We start from the raw sequence: 19,835 nt of genomic DNA on the forward strand, positions 1-19,835 counted from the left end.
TTCTCCTTGATTTTTTCTTGTGGGGGAGGGATTTTTTTCCATTGTAGTCTATCCATCACTAATTTGCCAGGAAGCACCAGGTAAAGCCAAAAGGAATACATACGTAGCAGCTGTTGATTAACATTTAATCTAAAAAGAGCTTATCTTTTATGGTTCTGTGCGCTCATGGCTGTCATTTTCTCTTGAGGTTTGAAATTTCAAAGTAATTTTATTTTTTAAAATTAATTAATTAATTAATTTATTTTTGGCTGCGTTGGGTTCTCGTTGCTGTGCGCAGGCTTTCTCTAGTTGCGGCGAGTGGGGGTACGGGCTCTAGAGTGCAGGCTCAGAAGTTGTGGTGCACGGGCTTAGTTGCTCCGTGGCATGTGGGATCTTCCCGGACCAGGGAATGAACCTGTGTCCCCTGCATTGGCAGGCGGATTCTTAACCACTGCGCCACCAGGGAAGACCCTGAAATTTCTAAGTAATTTTATATTTCCCTATATAATTCTGTGTTAAAATATAGAGCCTAAAAGGAATGAAATGTTATCAGCCCCAGGGGTCCCGGTATAGAGTATAACATTGCCCCATGGATGGAAAGTTGTCTAGGGAGATGAAAGTTATCACAACACAAAAATATTCTTCAATGAGACGACTATTTAGGAAGTCAGACCCCACTGAAACATCTTTCTCTGGTCTGCATCACTGTTGCCCTCAGACTCAAAGGCTTCATCTTGCCAACTACTGGGTGTCAACATCCATTGTCTTGATACAAACACAACAGTGGCAGCTCTGCAAAACTGTTGATTTCCCTGAAGGTGCAATGTCACATGTCCATGCCCTCTGAAAGGCCACAGAAAGTCAGATCAATTCACAACCAAATATCAGAGAGTCATCAGGAAAGGTAACATAACAGGGGCTTTGAGGCACTGTGCTAAACGTCAGATAAGTAAAAGCCCTTGGCAAAAAGTGGTGATCTCTCCAATGAGTCTGCAAAAATTATCCTCTTACCCTACACCGCAGAAATCAAGCATGACATGAAGAATGGTGTCTTATGCTCTCACATGGTTCTGTCCAAAAAAAAGTTAAGGTAAAAAAATAAACAAATTTTATACTCAATCTAAGAATTAGCATCTAGTTGAAATTACCACCAAATCCCTATTACTTGTAAAATAAATAAGCCTGTGTTCATAATTTGCAGTGTCATTTTTCAAGCCCGTCAAGCCCCCTTCCCCCTTAATCTACAGTGCCTGTTTTAAGTGATTTTTTTCTGGAACCAATTATTTTCAGATAGTCAAAACATCCTTCATTCCATGCCATCCAGCTCAGTTAGTGTATGAAAGGTTTCATAGCCAAATGTTAATGGTGGTGATCTCTGGGTGATAGAATTATGGGTGCTGGTATACTCTCTTTTGCTTAAATATGTTTTACTTTTTCTAGAATCAATATATAAGATTCAAGTTTTTTTTAAAGTTACACATATATATTTTAAGAGCACTATAGCAGTGCTTCACTCCCCCCTTCCTCTTTGCTAATGAAATTTTCTTTCATTCTGGTATTCAGATAAAATGTGCTTAGTGGGAGCTCCCTCAGCTCCAGGAAAGAATCAGGAATAGTCCAAACCAATCATAAATGTTCCAGTCCTCTTTGCCAATGATTGGTTTAGAGGTTGGCATGTGACCAAGTTTTAGCCAATCAGGCATAAGGGATGCCTGCTGAGAAGCTTCTGGAAAAGGTTTTCCTCTCTGATAAAAAACAGATATAGGAAAAAAACCTAACCCTCCACGTCCTTCATGCTTTTGGATATTATCACATGAGGATGTGATGTCTGGAGCTATGGTTGCCATCTTGTGACCATGAGGAAGTAGCTAAGAAAATCCCAAAAGAGTCTGGTTTTGAGCTGCTGAATTAGCTAAGCCTGAAATCATCAACCTTCAGACTATTTGCTATGTGAGGCAATAAATTCCTGTTGTTTAAGCCACTTTAATTGGTTGCTATGTTTCTCGCAAGCAAAAGCACCCCAAATGATACAAGCACTGTAACTTTGTGATGTTCAGCTTCCCAAAGAGGTGTGTGAACCACCATTTTATACTTTTCCATTAAGGGAGACCACAAAGGATTTTTTTTCGCAAAAACACATACCTAACTCCAAGAGTCATCACTTTACAACCTGAGATTGTATCTCCACAACCCTCTTTGCAAGGCTCCATATTCTGGCCTTTGGAGGTAATGGTAGTCTCTCGCCTGGAGTGGTCCAGCTTGAGTCACACCTGTGGGGTTTGGCTAACCCTGTCAGTAACCCTTGGGGAACTTACACCTGAGCCCCTCTACCTTGGGGGGTTATATCTCCTAAGCACACCTGGATCTCTGCCCTCAGGAGCTTCCAGAACTGGGCTCCTTTCAATTCCCAACTCAGAACATTCCTGGAGGAAGATATTCCAGGAGTTGCAAAGTCAAACACAGGGGCCAGGCAGTTAACACAAACAAGTGCATCAGGCCAGGTGAGAACTGGGGAACTGGAGAACTCATACCCCCTCTAAAGGGGCAGCTGACAGGTGGGATCACATGTTGCCAGACGTTCCAATACTTTCAAAACAACCTAGAAATCTGGCTTTTTATGTACAATCTCCAAATTGTTAAAAGTTGGCAACTAATTTAGGTATCCTTAAAACTCCATGTGGACCAAACCAAACTTATCTGAGGGCTGGATCCAGGCTACCAGTTGCCGGCTTACAACCTCTAGATTATTCACACCTAAAAATCACATAACAATTTTGCACAGCTTTAAAACTGCCAAAGCTCTTTTCTGTTGCCCTTTCCCAAGTGTAAGGAGAGCAGAACTCCTGTATCTCAAGACCAGATCCATTTATACGAGGAGGTATTCCATTTATGGGAAGAGGCATGAGGGAACTTTCTGGAACTATTTCCCATCTTGGTCTGGGTGGTGATTATACAACTGTAGACATGTAAAAATTAATTTTAGGCTGGACACTGAATTTGTGCACTTTTTACATTCTACTGTATGTATGTTCTACCTCAGTAAAAGTTATTAATGATAGCAATAATAATAATACATAAACATGGAGGTAATATGCAAAGGTCTTCAGTGTGGAAAAGCCTGCTTTACAATCTTCACCACAAGCTGAGAGATGGATCCTATCACTCTCTTTTCACAGATGAGGAAGCTGAGGCTGGAGATGAAAAGACATTTGCACAGGATCCCGCAGGGTGTGAGTGACAGCTGGTTGCAAATCCACATCTGGTTGGCTCAGCCCCAGGGCTGTTCCCCACCCACTTCCCTTCCCAGGTGAGAGCATCCTACCATTTTCCAGATAGCTGGCCTGCCCAGGGCCTCGGGCAGCCCAGGGGGGACAGCGAGCTCTGGAGCGGAAGCCAGAGCGGGCCCATGCCCATATTTGCCCAAGCTATCTGCCCTCCCTTGCCCTCCCGGGCCGCAAACACAGATGTTCAGCTTGTTTTTTCCCTTTTTCAGTCACAGCCCTCCTGAGGCCCAGCGCTGCCTGCCAAACTCCGCATTCTTGGTGAGAACTGCAGTCAGGCAGGACAGGAGGGGCCCGGGGAGTGACTGTTAAGCAGCCCTGGTGGGCTCCCTGGAGGAGGAGGAGCTCCATGCACCCACGGGCGGCTCACCTTGCAGCATGCTCCGGTAGGCCGTGTCAGCGATTGCATAGATGTGGGGGGGCATCTCGTGCCGCTTCTTGCCCTTGTACATGTCGATGATCTTCTCCGAGTAGATGGGCAGCTGCTTGTAGGGGTTCACCACCACGCAGAAGAGGCCCGAGTACGTCTGCCAAACAGAGAATCTATCTTATTTCCAGAACGCAGCAGGGACGAGAGCTTGGACAAGCAGCCTGTGGGGTCCGGCCATGAGAACACCCACCACGGCCTGCATTGTCTGAGCACCACCGTGTGCATTTTCTCACTTCATCCTCACAGTGGCAGCCTTAGACAGATGTGCTCAGAGTCTCATTTTAGAGATGGGGAAACTGAGGCTCAGAGTCCTAGTGGGAACCTCTTGGCATCATTGACTCTGGATATAGGGGAAGAGGAGCAAGGGGCAAGACTGGATTTCTAGGGCACCTGTGTTATAGTTTATAAGTTCTGGGTTCAGATCCCAGCTCCACTCTCACCACTGTTGCTTCACCTCCTTGAGCCTCGCGGGCTTAAATAACATCTACCACTTCTAGAGCATCTACTATGCGCCGGCCACTGAGCTAAGCACTTCACAGCCGTCTTCTTCTTTAATCCTCACATCCACCCTGTGACAGGGATACTATGATTTCCCTGCTGCCCATTTGACAGATGAGGAAACTGAGGCCCAGTGAGGTTGTCACCAGGTCACACAGCTGCTGGGGAATTCGGAACTAAAATCGCGACTGCTAACCCCAGAGCTCATACTCTCAACCATGAACAAAGCACACACTCCCTTGTCTGTAAAATGGGGATGAACACAGCTGCCCTTAAATAGGCATGGTCCTGACACGTTACAACACAGATGAACCTTGGAAACATTACACTGAATGAAAGAAGTCAGACACAGAAGGTCACGTATCACATGGTTCCATTTATATGAAATGTCCAGAACAGGCAAATCCAGAGAGACAGAAAGCAGATCTCTGGTTTCCAGGGACTGCAGAGATGGGGGAATTGGAGTGACTGCTAGCTGGAATGGGTTTCTTTGGGGGGTTATAAAAACGTTCTGGAACCAGACAGTGGTGATAGTAGCACTACACTGTGAGTGAGTGTATCACTGCCACTGAATTGTTTCCTTTAAACTGATTAGTATGGTGAATCCATACTATATGGATTTTATCACCATTAAAAAAAAAGTCAGGAATTCCCTGGCAGTCCAGTGGTTAGGACTCGGGGCTTCCACTGCTCGGGGCCCGGGTTCAATCCCTGGCCGGGGAACTAAGATCCCGCAAGCCACATGGCGCAGCCAAAAAAATAAATTAATTAATCTTAAAAAATTGTCCTATATGTATATGTATAGCTGATTCACTTTGTTATAAAGCAGAAACTAACACACCATTGTAAAGCAATTATACTCCAATAAAGATGTAAAAAAAAAAAAATTGTCCTGCCCTACCAAGCGCAGAGCAGCATGTGAAAATGATCAGAACAGGGGAACGGGCATGAAGATGCTCGCACACCCTGCCGTGCTCTGCCTGGGGGAGGCGCTGTCCTGGTTCTTACTGTTCCTTACTGTACGCTGGCCTCTCCCATGGGCTGAGGTCACAGCCCAGGAGGGAGGCACCAACCTGTCCCACAGGAACTGCTTTTCCAAACAATAACGTCAGTGCTGCCCAAGGCTCTGATGGCCAGGAAGCATGTCTTCCCTCCAACTCCCCCGAGAAGTGACTAAAGGAGGAGGAGCAGATATTCCATCACTGGGTTTCACTCAGAGCAGTGACCAAAGTCACTTTCACTTGACCAAAGTCACCCAGCAAGACCCTGGCAGCACTGAGCTCCAACTTGGCCCACTCCGAGGAGTGGACACTGTCCATAAGGCTGTGGACCTATCCCTGTCTTACAGAAACAAGAGATCATTTGTTCATTCATTTACTCATTCATTCATTCATTCATTCATTCTGTGTGTGCCCTAGACACTGTGCAAGGCTCTGGGGTTATACTGGAAGACAAAACACACAAGGTCCTGCCCACAAAGGGCTTTCAGTCATGCTGGCAACTGGTTGAAGAGTGGGAGCCTCCCTCCAGGGCACCATTTGCTAAGGGACAATGGTGATGAGAGTTGGGCCTGGGCGGAGGGAGAATGATGTCCTTGAAAAGGTACAGGACTGGTGGGGGAGGGAGGGAGTAATCCCCAAGGATCTCACCACTCCCCAAAAAGGGCAAGAATGAGGTCAACATAAGGCTTATCTAAACATCCATCAGCCACTTACTGAGCACCTACTGTATACCAGGTCTGTGTTAGATGCTGGAGACAAATAAATCAATGATCATTCCTGCCCTCAAAAAGCCCCCAGATCAAAAGGGAGACAAGGACGTTCAAAAATAACATCATAAGAACAAGGATGGAGCCCAGCGTATTATGGGAGCAAGGAAGAGAGGGCCCTAACCCACATGGGGGGTGCTCAGAGAAACTTCAGTGGGGAGGTACTCCCTGCACTGAGACTTAACAGATAAGGTGCTAACCAGCTCAGGTATACAGTGGGTGCTCACTAAATGCCTGCTAAATGAATGCCTGAGGGGTCAGTTAATTACAAAGCTTCCCAGGAGCAGGGGCAGTGCTGCCTTCGTCTCTGTGACCCGGGGCCTTGCACTGGGCCGTGCATAGTAGGTGCTCAATAGACATTCGTTGAACAGGTGGCAAAGCTGTTCCAGGGCAGGGCCTGTGTATCTTGTTCATCTGTGTCCTGGTCCCCAGCTTGGGGCCTCCATGGAGTAAGTGCCCAACAAACGATCGATGGTTTGAATGAAGGCTAACCAAGCCCTACCTCCTCTTCAGGCCTCAACTCCACCTCCAGCTCCTCTCAGGCCGTGCCCACTGCCACTGCCATGTTCTTTCCAGAATGTGTCATTTACAACCCTAACCATCCCTCCAGGGACCTGGAGGCAGTAAAGGGCAGTGGTTAAGAGTATAGGATTGGGGCTTCCCCGGTGGCGCAGTGGTTGAGAATCTGCCTGCCAATGCAGGGGACACGGGTTCGAGCCCTGGTCTGGGAAGATCCCACATGCCGCGGAGCAACTGGGCCCGTGAGCCACAATTGCTGAGCCTGCGCATCTGGAGCCTGTGCTCTGCGACGGGAGAGGCCGCGATGGTGAGAGGCCCGTGCACCGCGATGAAGAGTGGCCCCCACTTGCCGCAACTAGAGAAAGCCCTCGCGCAGAAACGAAGACCCAACAGAGCCAAAAATAAATAAATAAATAAATAAATAAATAAATTAAAAAAAAAAAAAAGAGTATAGGATTGACTACCAAGGATTTGTTGGAGTTCTCATTCTGCTACTTCTTGGCTGTGTGTCCCTGGGCAAGTCTCTTAGCCTCTCTGAGCCTCAGTTATCCTCATCTGCAAAATGGGCAGGTATAATAGCAGCTCCTTCATTGGTTTGCTGTGAGATAGCCCTCGTGAAGCATTTAGCACAGTACCTGGTATGTAATAGGGGCTCAATAAATGTTAGTGACCAGCCAGTGCTCCCTTTGTTTCATGATGATGAAAACCTTGCCACCTTGGAAACTTCACATGGAATGTCCTCTCTCCCTGGAACACTTCTCCCTGATCTTCCCAGAGCCATTTCCATCTGCTCTTTCAGGGCTCAGTCTAAATGTCCCTCCTAGACTGCAAGCTGCACACCAGCGTATATCTAGCACCCAGCACAGGGCCAGGCACATAGCAGACACTCAGTAAATATTTGCTGAATACAATGAATAAAAGAAAGAAGGGAGGGAGTGAGGGAGGGAGGAAGGAAGGAAGGCATGGCTCTCCCAACTCTATCATCAGCTTCTGAAGGAGAAATATCACCTTCCTCCTGTTTGCCTAGGACACCTCCTGGTGCTATGTACACAGCAAGCACTTAATCCATGCTTCCAGACGGATCTGAATCTCTGCCCAGTTCAGCACATCTTTCCGGGGCACAGTGGCCCAACAGAAAGGACTAGGAAGGCAGTAGCACACCCCACACAGAAGCTGGGCTTCAGAATCTGGAGTTTCAGTCTCCATTTCTCCAACTTGGTTGGTCTCACCTGACCCAGCCCAACTGCACTTGACTGTGCTTCTGCTTCCCCATCCCCACGAGCCCCTTTCCAGCTGGTCAAGTTCAGAGGTTTCAACATCCCCGCCTCTCATGTCCCAGCCGGCATCTCAGGGCCCGGTGCCACAGCAGGTCCCAGCTGCAGGCCAAGGGTTTCCCTCTTGTGACCGTATTAGGAAGTGACTCCACTTTTTCCCTAACACTTTATATGGTCAGCTGTGGAGCCCTGAGCTCCCAAGGCCTCCGGCAGAAATGAGGAACAGTGGGGGAAGGTGGAAGAGATGCAGGCTTCAAGTCACAGAGGCCTGGTTGAACCTCAGCCTTGCCCTCATTGCCTGTGTGACTTGAGCAAGAGGCCAAACCCCTGAGCCTCTTCTTCTCCATCTATAAAACAATGGATAACCATACTTTCTTTACCAGGTTGTAGTGCAATGTCATGACTTTCTGAACATGTATCCTAGAGAAAGACCTGGTCCACCAAGAATGTGATCTGCTACAGCCTTGATTTTAAAGGGCAAAAAAGACTGGAAACAACCTAAATATCCATCAGTGGGAGACTGGCTCAATAATTATGGCACACTGCCCTTTAAAGGAATACATATGTATGTATACAAATATACATATATTTGCCTCTATATGTATAAAAGATTGCTGGACAGCTACATAAGGAACTGGTGACCATGGTTTCTCTAAGGAGGGGAACCGGAAGGTGAGGAATGGGGATGAAAGGAAAAGCTCTAAAATACTATTATATACTATTTTATTTACTATTTGCATGTGTTGTCTATTCAAAAAAATGTTTTAAGTCTGAGTGGTTAGATAGTTGTGAACAGACACAAGGAAAAGCCACAAATAAATAAATAAATAAGAAATTCCCCATTTCCCCCTCCCCCAGACCCTGGCAACCACCCTTCTACTCTCTGATTCTCTGAGTTTGACTATTTTAGATTCTCATGTAAATGGGATCCTGCAGGATTTTCCCCTCTCTCTCTGGCTTATTTCACTCAGCATGATGTCCTCCAGGTTCATCCATGTTGTTACAAATGGCAGGATTTCCTTCTGTTTTAAAGCAGGGTTATTACATCGTACGGTGTATTTACCACCTTTCCTTCATCCATTCATCGTTGTAGAATCTATGTTACATATCTGCATCCAGCTCAAGTGTGCCTTACCTTCCTCCCCTCAATTATCGATCAGCCTCAGGGCGAGGACTGGGCCCTGTGACTCTCGGCATCCCACAGAGAGGGAAGCAGGGGAGCCAAGAGCACTTGAAGGGCAAGCCAGAGTCTGATCCGGTCCCTTCCCAGGCAAGTCTCGGCACCTCGCTGCCTCGGTCACCTCGTGTGCAGGGTGGAATGTGAGCTTCACTCTCGCCAGACAGCTGGGACTTGGGACAGTAGCCAGTACAAGCAAGGCCCACATCTTCACTGAGCTCCCTCTGCCTGAAACCCTTGTCCCATCTCCCAGCCCAACACCAGGGACAGAGCCGACTGCTAAGCAGTCATGAAAAATCCCAGGCAGAGAGAAGCCAGCCAACAACAACATCCAAAATAGCAAGAGAGTGCTGGACCAGGAATCAGAGCCACATGCATGCCCCACATGTGCCATCAATGATCTGCGGCAGCTCAGGCAAGAACCTGCATCTCTAAGATTAGGAGACGGGACACTCTGGCTTCTACCTCTTCTAGACCCAAGAGGACAAGACATCAGCCAGGACCTAAGCAAAAGTGCCTTGTTCAAAATGAGCCTTGCAGAATGGAAGGGAAAGTGCTCTTCTTTATCAAGGGCAAAGTCGGGCACAGCCAGCTGCCTGAGCATCACCTGACACCCACCTGTAACAAGGGCTGCGCCTTCCGCTATCACGCGCCGGGTGAATAACTTGCTGTGCCCCCCATCTCTACCCCTGTCCTCCTTTATCTCCTCTGTCACGGACAACAGTTTCTATTTAAGTGATTAAACTGACCAGAAAGGAACGAGACAGGAGTGGACGCATGGTCATAAGACTGAAAGGCTTTTCATCTAATCTGTCCAGAGAAGCATAGCAGGAATTTGAAGATTTGATTCATTTTTTAATCTGCTGTCAGAATATAGTCTGGGTCTTGGGACCTTCATAAGCCCCTCATTTTTCCTGATTTCTATTTTGGGCTCAAACATCTGTGTCAGAGCATAGCAGGCGAGATTCATATCCAGGCCCATCCTTGACCTCCTTGGATGAAGATGACTCATCTTGGATAGGAGACCCATGGGAGCCCAGCTCCCCTCTTGCTCCCTGCAGACTGGTGTCCTTAGAAATATCCACCTCTGTACCAACAGCCCCAGGTTGATAATGCTTCCAAACAAGGAGTGGTATCGACAAAAGGGACTTTCCCTGCTTAGAGAGCATCTTAGTTAGACTATCCTTAGAGAGCCTTTAGTACTCTGAGCCTCGGCTTTGATTAGCACAACATCCACTGAATGAAGTATGCTTGTCCCATCTTACAGACTAGCATACTTCATTCAGTGGATGTTGTACTAATTAAATGAGATAAAGAGGAGGCATTTATGGAATTATGAGTTGCTCCCCCATTCCCCCTTGGCTCTTTAAAAAAAAAAACCCATTGTAACCCCCTCTGAACTATCCATAAGAAGAATAGATCATTAATTATGGTACCTCCATAGGATAGGTCACAAAGCCCATAAAGGGGCATTTTGGGGTTATGAATGAGCAATGGGGATGCTCATCACTGACTTGTACGTAGAAAGAAGAGCAGGTCCCCAGCCTAGGTGCACAGGCTTTTCAATATGTAAACACGCACTATTCTCACAAAGAAACACCGGGAATGCACCAACATCTTATCAGCTGTTATCTCTGGGGGAGGACTGATTTCTGTGTTTACTGTGCTTTTCTGAATTTTCCAAATCTTCTGGAATGAATGTGCCTTATTTTCCTAATTAGGAAAAAAATCTGCAGGACTTTTTTAGAGATGACAAGGGAGTTTTGTAATTTTCACATGGTAAAACACAAAGGGCAGGACCAGAGGGCCTAAAGATGGAGGTGACTGTTTCCATAAGTTTGCAAAGAATCCAAGAACATCTGTCTGGTAGTAATAAAAATGACCATAACAGCAACAAAACTAATAAAAACAATACCTAGCATGTTGAATGCCTACAACATGCCAGGAAGCATGCCAAGTGCTTTCTTTTCATAGGAACCCAGTCTATGAGGCTGGTACTATTCTTGTGTTCATTTTACAGAGAAGGAAACAAAATTTCAGAGAAATTAGATAACTTGCCCAACGGATTAACATACCCTTTCTGAGAGGCAAGATAGACAAAGGCTGGACTGGGGGACCCTCTGCCCACCAGTTTGGCTTAATGGGGTTACCATGTCCTTCTATATCCTGGGGAGCTGGCCCACCCCACAAGGAACCTGTACCCCTGAGTCACACATCATCTTGTCCAGACTGCCCCACAGAGCTTTCTGCAGTGATGGGAATATTCTATACCTGTGCTGTCACAGGTGTACAGCAGCCACTAGCCACCGGTGGCTGTTGGGCACTTAACATGAAGCCCAGTACAAGTGAAGAAGTGAACTTGTAAGTATTGATGCTTAATTAGTTTACATCTCAGTTTAGTTAGCCACGTGTGGCCGGCGGCTACCACATTGGACAGTGCAGGTCTAGTCCACTCTGATCTGCACAGTCGACCCAGAGGAGACCAGGTCAGTCTAGGCGTTCCCATTTGGGACAGGGAAGGCCTCCACCAAGCCTCACCAAGATCCTCAGGTCTCCTACCTACTTGACTGCCAGGATGGACCAGCCTTCCCAAGGAGATTAAGAGCTCTTCTTTATCTCCAAGATGGAGGAAGCGCAGGGAACTACTTCACTGAAATCCGCTGAGCGCTGACCAAGCGCCTATGGGATCACATGGAATCTTTGGATCTCCTTTACCTGGGGAGGGTGATTGTTCTCATTTTGCAGATGGGAAAACTGAGGCTTCAAGAGGTGAACTAACCTGTTCAATGTCACAGAACTAGGTAGGGCAGGGTGAATGGGAACCCAGGTCTGGACGATTCCATCCCACCATGCAGCCTCCCTCAGTGAAAACTTCAGCCTCCCAACCTGCACCCCGAAGACATCTCCAAGCCCCTCCCTTCCCTCAGGGGTGCAGGAGGCCAGCAAGAAGTGACTGGCTGCCCCAAGATACTCACGTATATGAGTCCTGAGAAGTACCTCTCCCTCAGGTTGTGCAGCACGGAGGCTTCATTGAGACACGTCAGCTCTGCCATGTCCTCCACCTTGGAGAACTTGGGCGGGTTCATCTTCTGGATATCATCTTTGCCAACCGTGACCTTCTTGCCATTCTCCACTAGCTCCACGACCACCTCATCCCCCTTCTCCTCCTTGATGCTGGCCGCCTCGAAGCCCTGCTTCTCCGAAGGGACCCACACCAGCTTCCTGGCGGCCCAGTCAGCCTGGGCCACTGGGTTGTTGATGAAGTTTTTGTCCACAAAGAGGAACTTCTCGTCATCACTGAGCTGGTCCTTCTGCGCCATGGTGCCTGGTTGGTCCCCTGGGGAATAAAGCCACAGGGTCAGAATTAGACCAGAACCAAGCCCTAAAGACAGGTAAAGCCCTCACCTCACCATGTCTGGGAATGCAGTCTGCAGAAACATTCCACAGAGTACAAAGGTGTTCCCTGCAGGATGGTTTATGTTGTCAAAAAATGGAAACAACCCAAAGGCCCCAGAAAAGGATCTCCAGGGGCTTCCCTGGTGGCGCACTGGTTAAGAATCTGCCTGCCAATGCAAGGGACACGGGTTCGAGCCCTGCTCGGGGAAGATCCCACATGCCGCAGAGCAACTAAGCCCGTGTACCACAACTACTGAGCCTACGCTCAAGAGCCCGCGAGCCACAACTACTGAGCCCACGTGCCACAACTACTGAAGGCTGTGTGCCTACAGCCCGTGCTCCACAACAAGAGAAGCCACCGCAATGAGAAGCCCGTGCACCGCAACAAACAGTAGCCCCCGCTCACCACAACTAGAGAAAGCTCGTGCAGCAAAGAAGACCCAACGCAGCCAAAAATAAAAACAAACAAATAAATAAATAAATTTATTAAAAAAAAAAAAAAGAAAAGGATCTCCATCATTGCCTGTTGTCCATCAACATGGCATGGGTATATAAACCATTACATTTTCATACAATGAAATGCTATCCAGGGGTTAAGATGCAAGAAGTATGTCGAGGTGTGTTGACACAGGAAGATATCCAAGTCTTATAGTTTACTGTAAAAATAAAAGGAGGGGGGCTTCCCTGGTGGCGCAGTGGTTGAGAATCTGCCTGCCAATGCAGGGGACACGGGTTCGAGCCCTGGTCTGGGAAGATCCCACATGCCGCAGAGCGACTAGGCCCGTAAGCCACAATTGCTGAGCCTGCATGTCTGGAGCCTGTGCTCCGCAACAAGAGAGGCCACGATAGTGAGAGGCCCACACACCGCGATGAAGAGTGGCCCCCATTTGCCGCAACTAGAGAAAGCCCTCGCACAGAAACGAAGACCCAACACAGCCATAAATAAATAAATTAATTAATTAAATTAAATTTAAAAAAAAATTTTTTTTAAATAAAAGGAGGGTCCTCAAATGGTTAAACAGAGAGTTATCATATGATCCAACAATCCCATTCCTGGGTATATACCCAAGAGAAATGAAAACATACCTCCACACAAAAACTCATAAGTGAATGTTCATAGAAGCATTATTTCTAATAGCCAAGAAGTGTCAAAAAAAAACCCCAAATGTCCATCAACAGATGAATGGATAAATAAAATGTGGCCTCTCCATATAATGGAATATTATTCAGCCATAAAAAGGAATGGGGTACTGATATACACTGAGCATTAATGAATCTTGAAAACACTATGCTAAGTAAAAGAATCTAGTCACAGAGGACCACATATTATATGATTCCACTTACCCAAAATATCCAGAGTAGGCAAATCCATAGAGATAGAAAGTAGATTAGTGGTTGCCAACAGCTGGGAGAGAATTAGAGGGTGACAGCAAAGGGGTGCAGGGTTTCTTTTTGGGGTAATGAAAATGTTCTAGAATGTACTACAGTGATGGATGCACAATTCTGTGAATATGCTAAAGGCCATTCAATTGTACAATTTAAATGGGTGAATTGTATGGTATTTAAATTATATCTCAATAAAACTGTTTAAAAATGAAATATAGGGAATATTGTAAAATAGTAGGTATAATAACCCATTTTATTTAAAAATATTTAGAATCCATATAGACAGAATAACTGGAGAAATATGCACTTATCAATATAGTTATGAAGGGATTTTTACTTTTTATGGGTTTTTTTGCCAATTTTTTATTGTGGTAAAATATACATAAGTATACTATCTTACTCATTTTATGACACTAAGTTCAGTGACATTAAGTACATTCATACTGTTGTGCAAGTATCACTACCATCCAGCTCCAGAACTCTTTTCATCTTGCAAAACTGAGACTCCACACCCATTAAAGACTAATTCCCCATTGCCTCTTCCCTCCAGCCACTGGCAACCACCATTCTACTTTCTTTTCTTTTTTGTTTTGTTTTGTTTTTTTTAAAATTTGTCTTTTGTTATTATTATTATTTATTTATTTATTTTTGGCTGTGTTGGGTCTTCGTTGCTGCACGCGGGCTTTCTCTAGTTGCGGTGAGCGAGGGCTACTCTTCGTTGCAGTGTGCAGGCTTCTTATTGCGATGGCTTCTCTTGTTGTGGAGCACGGGCTCTAGGCATGTGGGCTTCAGTAGTTGTGGCACACAGGCCCAGTAGTTGTGGCTCATGGGCTCTAGAGCTCAGGCTCAGTAGTTGTGGTGCATGGGCCGAGTTGCTCCACAGCATGTGGGATCTTCCCGGACCAGGGCTCGAACCCGTGTCCCCTGCATTGGCAGGCAGATTCTAAACCACTGCGCCACCAGGGAAGCCCTCTACTTTCTATCTCTACGAATTTCACTACTCGAGGAACCTCGTATCAGTGGAATCATACAGTATTTGTCCTTTTGTCACTGGTGTATGTCACTTAGCATAATGTCCTCAAGGTTCATCCATGTTGCAGCATGAATCAGAATTTCCTTCCTTTCTTAAGGCTGAATAATATTCCATTGTATGGATATATGACATTTTGTTTACCCATTCATCTGTTGATGGACACTTGAGTTACTTCCACATTTTCTCTATTGTGAATAATAGCTACTCTGAACATGTGTATACTTTCTATTACGTATTTTTGCCATACTTATAGCTTTATAACTTTTATTAAATTTATGATCAACAAAAATAGATACTTTAAAAACACCTTCAAATAGCCAATCCACATAGGAAAAAGATGTTCAGCCTCACTAGTAAATGAAGAAATACAAGGTGAAGCAGTGAGATATTGCTTTTCACCCATAGCTTGGATAAGATGAAAACCACTGATAGTATCCAGTGTTGTCAAGAGTGTAGGGTCCAGGCCTCTGCATACATCGCCCTTACAGATGGAAAGTTCCTAAAATTCATGCACACCCCCTGACCTGCAATTCGATTTCTAGCAATTCAGCTTAAGGAAACTGAGAAGTGCTAACAGAAGTATAAAAATGTGCATTGCAGTGCTATTTGGAACAGCAAAACCTGCAAGCAATCCAAACGGCCTTCAGTGAGTGCCTTGTTAAATTACAGAGCATACAGGCAACAGAATCCTATAATTCCACCCAAAATTCAAGATGTAGACTTATTTATGCCACACAAAGATTTTTCCCTTTTGAACCCTCCTACACTGTTGGTGGGAATGGAAGTTGGTACAGCCACTATGGAAAACAGTATGGAGGTTCCTCAGAAAACTAAAAACCAAATTAACATATGATCCAGTAATCCCACTCCTGGGAATATACCCAGACAAAACTATAATTCAGAAAGATACATGCACCACTATGTTCATAGCAGCACTGTTCACAATAGTCAAAACATGGAAACAACCTAAATGTCCATTGACAGATGAATGGGTAAAGAAGATGTGGTACATATATACAATGGAATACTACTTGGCCATAAAAAAGAACGAAATAATGCCATTTTCAGCAACATGGATGCAGCTAGAGATTATCATACTAAGTGAAGTCAGAAAGAGAAAGACAAATACCATATGATATCACTTACATGTGGAATCTAAAATATGGACAAATGAACCTATCTACAAAACAGAAACAGACTCACAGACATAGAGATCAGACTTGTGGTTGCCACGGGGGAGAGGGGGAGGGAGAGGGATGGACTAGGAGTTTGGGGTTGGTAGATGCAAATTATTACATTTAGAATGGATAAACAACAAGGTCCTAATGTGTAGCACAGGGAACTATATTCAATATCCTGTGATAAACCATAATGGAAAAGGATATTAAAAAAAAAGAATGTTAAAAAAAAAAAGAAAAAATAAAAGTGATAATTCATAGACAATGCTGGTTGCAGATGTGCACACAATTTTTGAACATTAAAAGACTATAAATTAATTAAAATGCAAATTATAGATTTGGAAAATAAAAAAATTAAAAATTAACAAAAAGATTTTTCCCTTTAATCTTAACATATTTATTTGTCATTTACATGCTTTAAAATCCTCATTGTAAATGCACAATTCAGTGATTTTTAGTAAATTTACAGAGTTGTGCATTTATCACGATGCTAAATTTTGGACCATTCCCATCATCTCAAAAAGAGTTTCGTCATGCTGGTCTGCAGTCACTCCCTGTTCCTACCCACAACCCTCGGCAACCACTAATCTATTATCTGTCTCTATAGGTTTGCCTTTTTGGGGCATTGCATATAAACGGAATCATACAATAGATGACTTTGGACCATGCAAAGATATTTACGATATCTTTTTAGGTTAAAAACAATATGAATAAATAGAATACTCAGCAATAAAAAGGAACAAACTACACAACAAAATAGACAAATTTCAAAAGCAAGCTCAGTGAAAGAAGCAAGACCCAAAGTCTACATGCTCTATTATTCCACTGATGTGGAAGTCTAGAAAAGGCAAAACTATGGTGACAGGAAGCAGATCAGCGGTTGCCACAGGCTGGGGAGGCCACTGACCGCCAAGAGGCACAAAGGAAATTTGGGGGTGATGAAAACGTTCTATATCCTGATTATGGTGGTGATTATATAACTGTATACATTTGTCGAAACTCATTGAGCTGTACACTTAAAAATCAGTGAATTTTTAAAAAAATGGTGAGTTATATGTAGATTATACCTCAATAAAGCTGATTAAAATATTTATAATAGAGTAATTCTTGTCATTTTATATGTCTGTGTACACATTTTTAAAAGTCTCGAAAACTACACACTAAAATATTAAACTAGGGTTCTATTTGGTCAAATATGGGACAAGAGTTGAAAGGTGAATATGTTTAAATCCATGAGCTCATAATGATTAAAAAAAATTCACAGGTCATCCTTGTAAGATGCTGGGGAACCAACCCATTGTATTGAAAACTGGCAAAGAAAAAGGGGAAACTAAAACACTGATGCTGCCTTTCTACAAACTGTTCCTCAAGGTCACTATATAATTGACAAGAAGTCTGCCTTTATATAAAATGTCAAGTCGTTAAATGTCCTCTCAACATGGGGAGCCCATTTGTGACAGATTCTCCATTCTGTTGTCTAGATGTGTTCATGAGACAAGGTGCTGAGGCAACAGACTCTTTATAGGCCAATCCAAGGGCCCATTCCAGACCCTCTGACCATACCTGAAGGAGCTGCCCTGGTCTAGTAACACTTGCTCTCACTCAGCTCCTCCAACCCACCCCATCTCTCCTCCCACATCCACTGTTGGTTCCAAAGAACTAAGGTGCAAGCTGAGTTAGGATGTACAGCCACCAGGACGTACTGTGTGGTTGATCCCCCTACTTCAGCAGAAAACAATTCATAACTCCTTTGAATTCACCAACATAATCTCCACACTTAGGCCAACAAATCCCACGGAGATGGAGTAACCCCCATATCCCATCAGTGGGCCCCTGGAGCTGGGCAGCCACCTCCTAAAATGCAGACTTTGCAAGGCAAAAATCAGAGGGGCAGTTACACCCACTTTTCTCTTCTGGGGTGAAAAACCAAAGGCTGCCAACGAATTCACTCAATCTCAAACTTATTTTAAAGTAAAAATACAAATTATAAAAAAAACACAAAAAAACCCCCAAAGGCTGATTTGTTCAGAAGGGATGGTTATTTCTCCTGGGAGACCTGATCTAGTAGCTCATTTTTAAAAAAAAAAAGATGGAGAAATGGGTGAATCATTCCCTAAATCTGAATAATCACTTCAGTTATTTCAAAAAGTGAACTAAAGAATCGTAGAGAATGTGCACTGTCCCAGGTTTAACAATCACATTTCCTGCATTTTTAAATTGTTATTGAATTTCTCTTGGGACGTAATGAGTCCAACATCCTCCCTTCACCTCACTTTCACTGTTTAAAAAAAAAAAATACTACCTTCTACTTAGAAGAATTCCAGCCAATAAAGGTGGAAGAAATGATGAAACTAAAATGTAGCAATTTTGGAACTCTGAATAAAATAATGGGTCTTGACAATGACTATCAATGTTGCTAAAACATCAGACCATTGATTCTCAAACTTCCTTGTGCATCAGCTTCACCCGGGCAGTTGTGGAGTCACAGATGACTGGGCCCACCCCAGAGCTTCCGAGTCAGTAGGTCTGGGATGAGTCCAAGACCTGCATTTCTAACAGGTTCCCAGGTGATGCTGAGGATGCTGGCCTGGGGTCCACACTTTCAGACCCACTGTATGAGATGAAAAGCAGACGGCAAACTTTATAATGGATGGATCGGGCTGGCACCACCTATACCTACTCATTAACCTTAACGTTGCACAAACAAAGTCGATCAGAGGTTATGTGCCTCCAGAGGGGTTGCTCTAGGAAGTGCCACCACCACCAATGAAATATTCTTACAAAAAGGAAAATGGGGTGGGGTTGGGGGACCGAAGCCAACAAAGCCTCTGGATCTAACACCTATTTAAGGGAAATGCGGGGCACAGGGAACATGCCAAACAAGGTCACGGGCATGTGACAAAGCCCACAAGGTGGGAAAGCATAGGACAAATGACTCCGTTTCTTTAACAGGTAAAGTATTTTAAAAAAGGGTAACCTATAGATTAGAAAGGACTTTGGGACCCACAAAAGAAATGGGAGGAGGGTGGGGGTGAAATGATTGGCCTTATATGGAAGGCGAGTGACAGGAACACAGGGGTACGTCATACTGTTCTCTCCACTTTTGCATATGTTTGAAAATTTTCATAATGAAAAAGTCTAACTAGTACAACAAAAGATGAACACTGATAGAGGCAGAGAAAGAACTCCCCTATCCTGTCAACATGCACATCCACACACAGAGCAAATCAGAAATAAAGGTACATTTTTCTGTCTTAAAAAGCCATGCTTTAGGGACTTTCCTGGTGGCGTAGCAGTTAAGAATCCGCCTGCCAATGCAGGGGACACGGGCTCAAGCCCTGGTCTGGGAAGATCCCACATGCTGCGGAGCAACTAAGCCCGTACGCCACAACTACTGAACCTGCGCTCTAGAGTCCGAGAGCCACAACTACTGAGCCTGCATGCTTAGAGCCCGGGCTCTGAGAAGCCACCACAGTGAGAAGCCTGTGCACCACAACAAAGAGTAGCCCCTGCTCGCTGCAACTAGAGAAAAGCCTGCGCGCCCCAAGGAAGACCCAACGCAGCCAAATAAGTAAATAATTAATTAAATATATATATATTTTAAAAGCCACCCTTTAAATGAAAAGCTTTGAGAAACTGAATGTAATTGTCAGAAAAATAAAAGTTTACTTGACAACCCCTCCAAAAAGAAAAACGGATGAGCTAATCAGGGAAATTTGAACACTGACTCAATATGTTTTATCCTAGGGAATTGGTTAAATTCTTTGGTGTGAAAATGGTACTGTGATTTCACCTATTTAGAGAGTCCTTTCCTTTTAGAAAATCGTGAAGGGACTTCTCTGGTGGCGCAGTGGTTAAGAATCCACCTGCCAATGCAGGGGACACGGGTTCGAGCCCTGGTCTGGGAAGATTCCTC

At 44.8% G+C, this 19,835-nt stretch overlaps 1 protein-coding gene across 4 annotated transcripts in view; it reads right to left on the bottom strand.

Moving 5' to 3' along the window:
• MYH11 (myosin heavy chain 11) overlaps window positions 1–19,835 on the bottom strand; it is a 124,686-nt gene that overhangs the window by 95,456 nt on the left and 9,395 nt on the right. For all 4 annotated transcript variants that reach the window (XM_068565697.1, XM_068565696.1, XM_068565699.1 and 1 more), the window contains exons 2-3: window positions 11,902–12,263; window positions 3,631–3,787 (exon numbers count right to left, since the gene is read on the bottom strand). In XM_068565697.1, coding sequence (XP_068421798.1) covers window positions 3,631–3,787; window positions 11,902–12,246 — 502 coding nt within the window. In that variant the 5' untranslated portion in view covers window positions 12,247–12,263. The remainder of the gene's footprint in view (window positions 1–3,630; window positions 3,788–11,901; window positions 12,264–19,835) is intronic.

Source organism: Eschrichtius robustus, chromosome 16, assembly GCF_028021215.1.
Source record: "Eschrichtius robustus isolate mEscRob2 chromosome 16, mEscRob2.pri, whole genome shotgun sequence".
Classification (NCBI taxonomy): Eukaryota; Metazoa; Chordata; class Mammalia; order Artiodactyla; family Eschrichtiidae; genus Eschrichtius; species Eschrichtius robustus.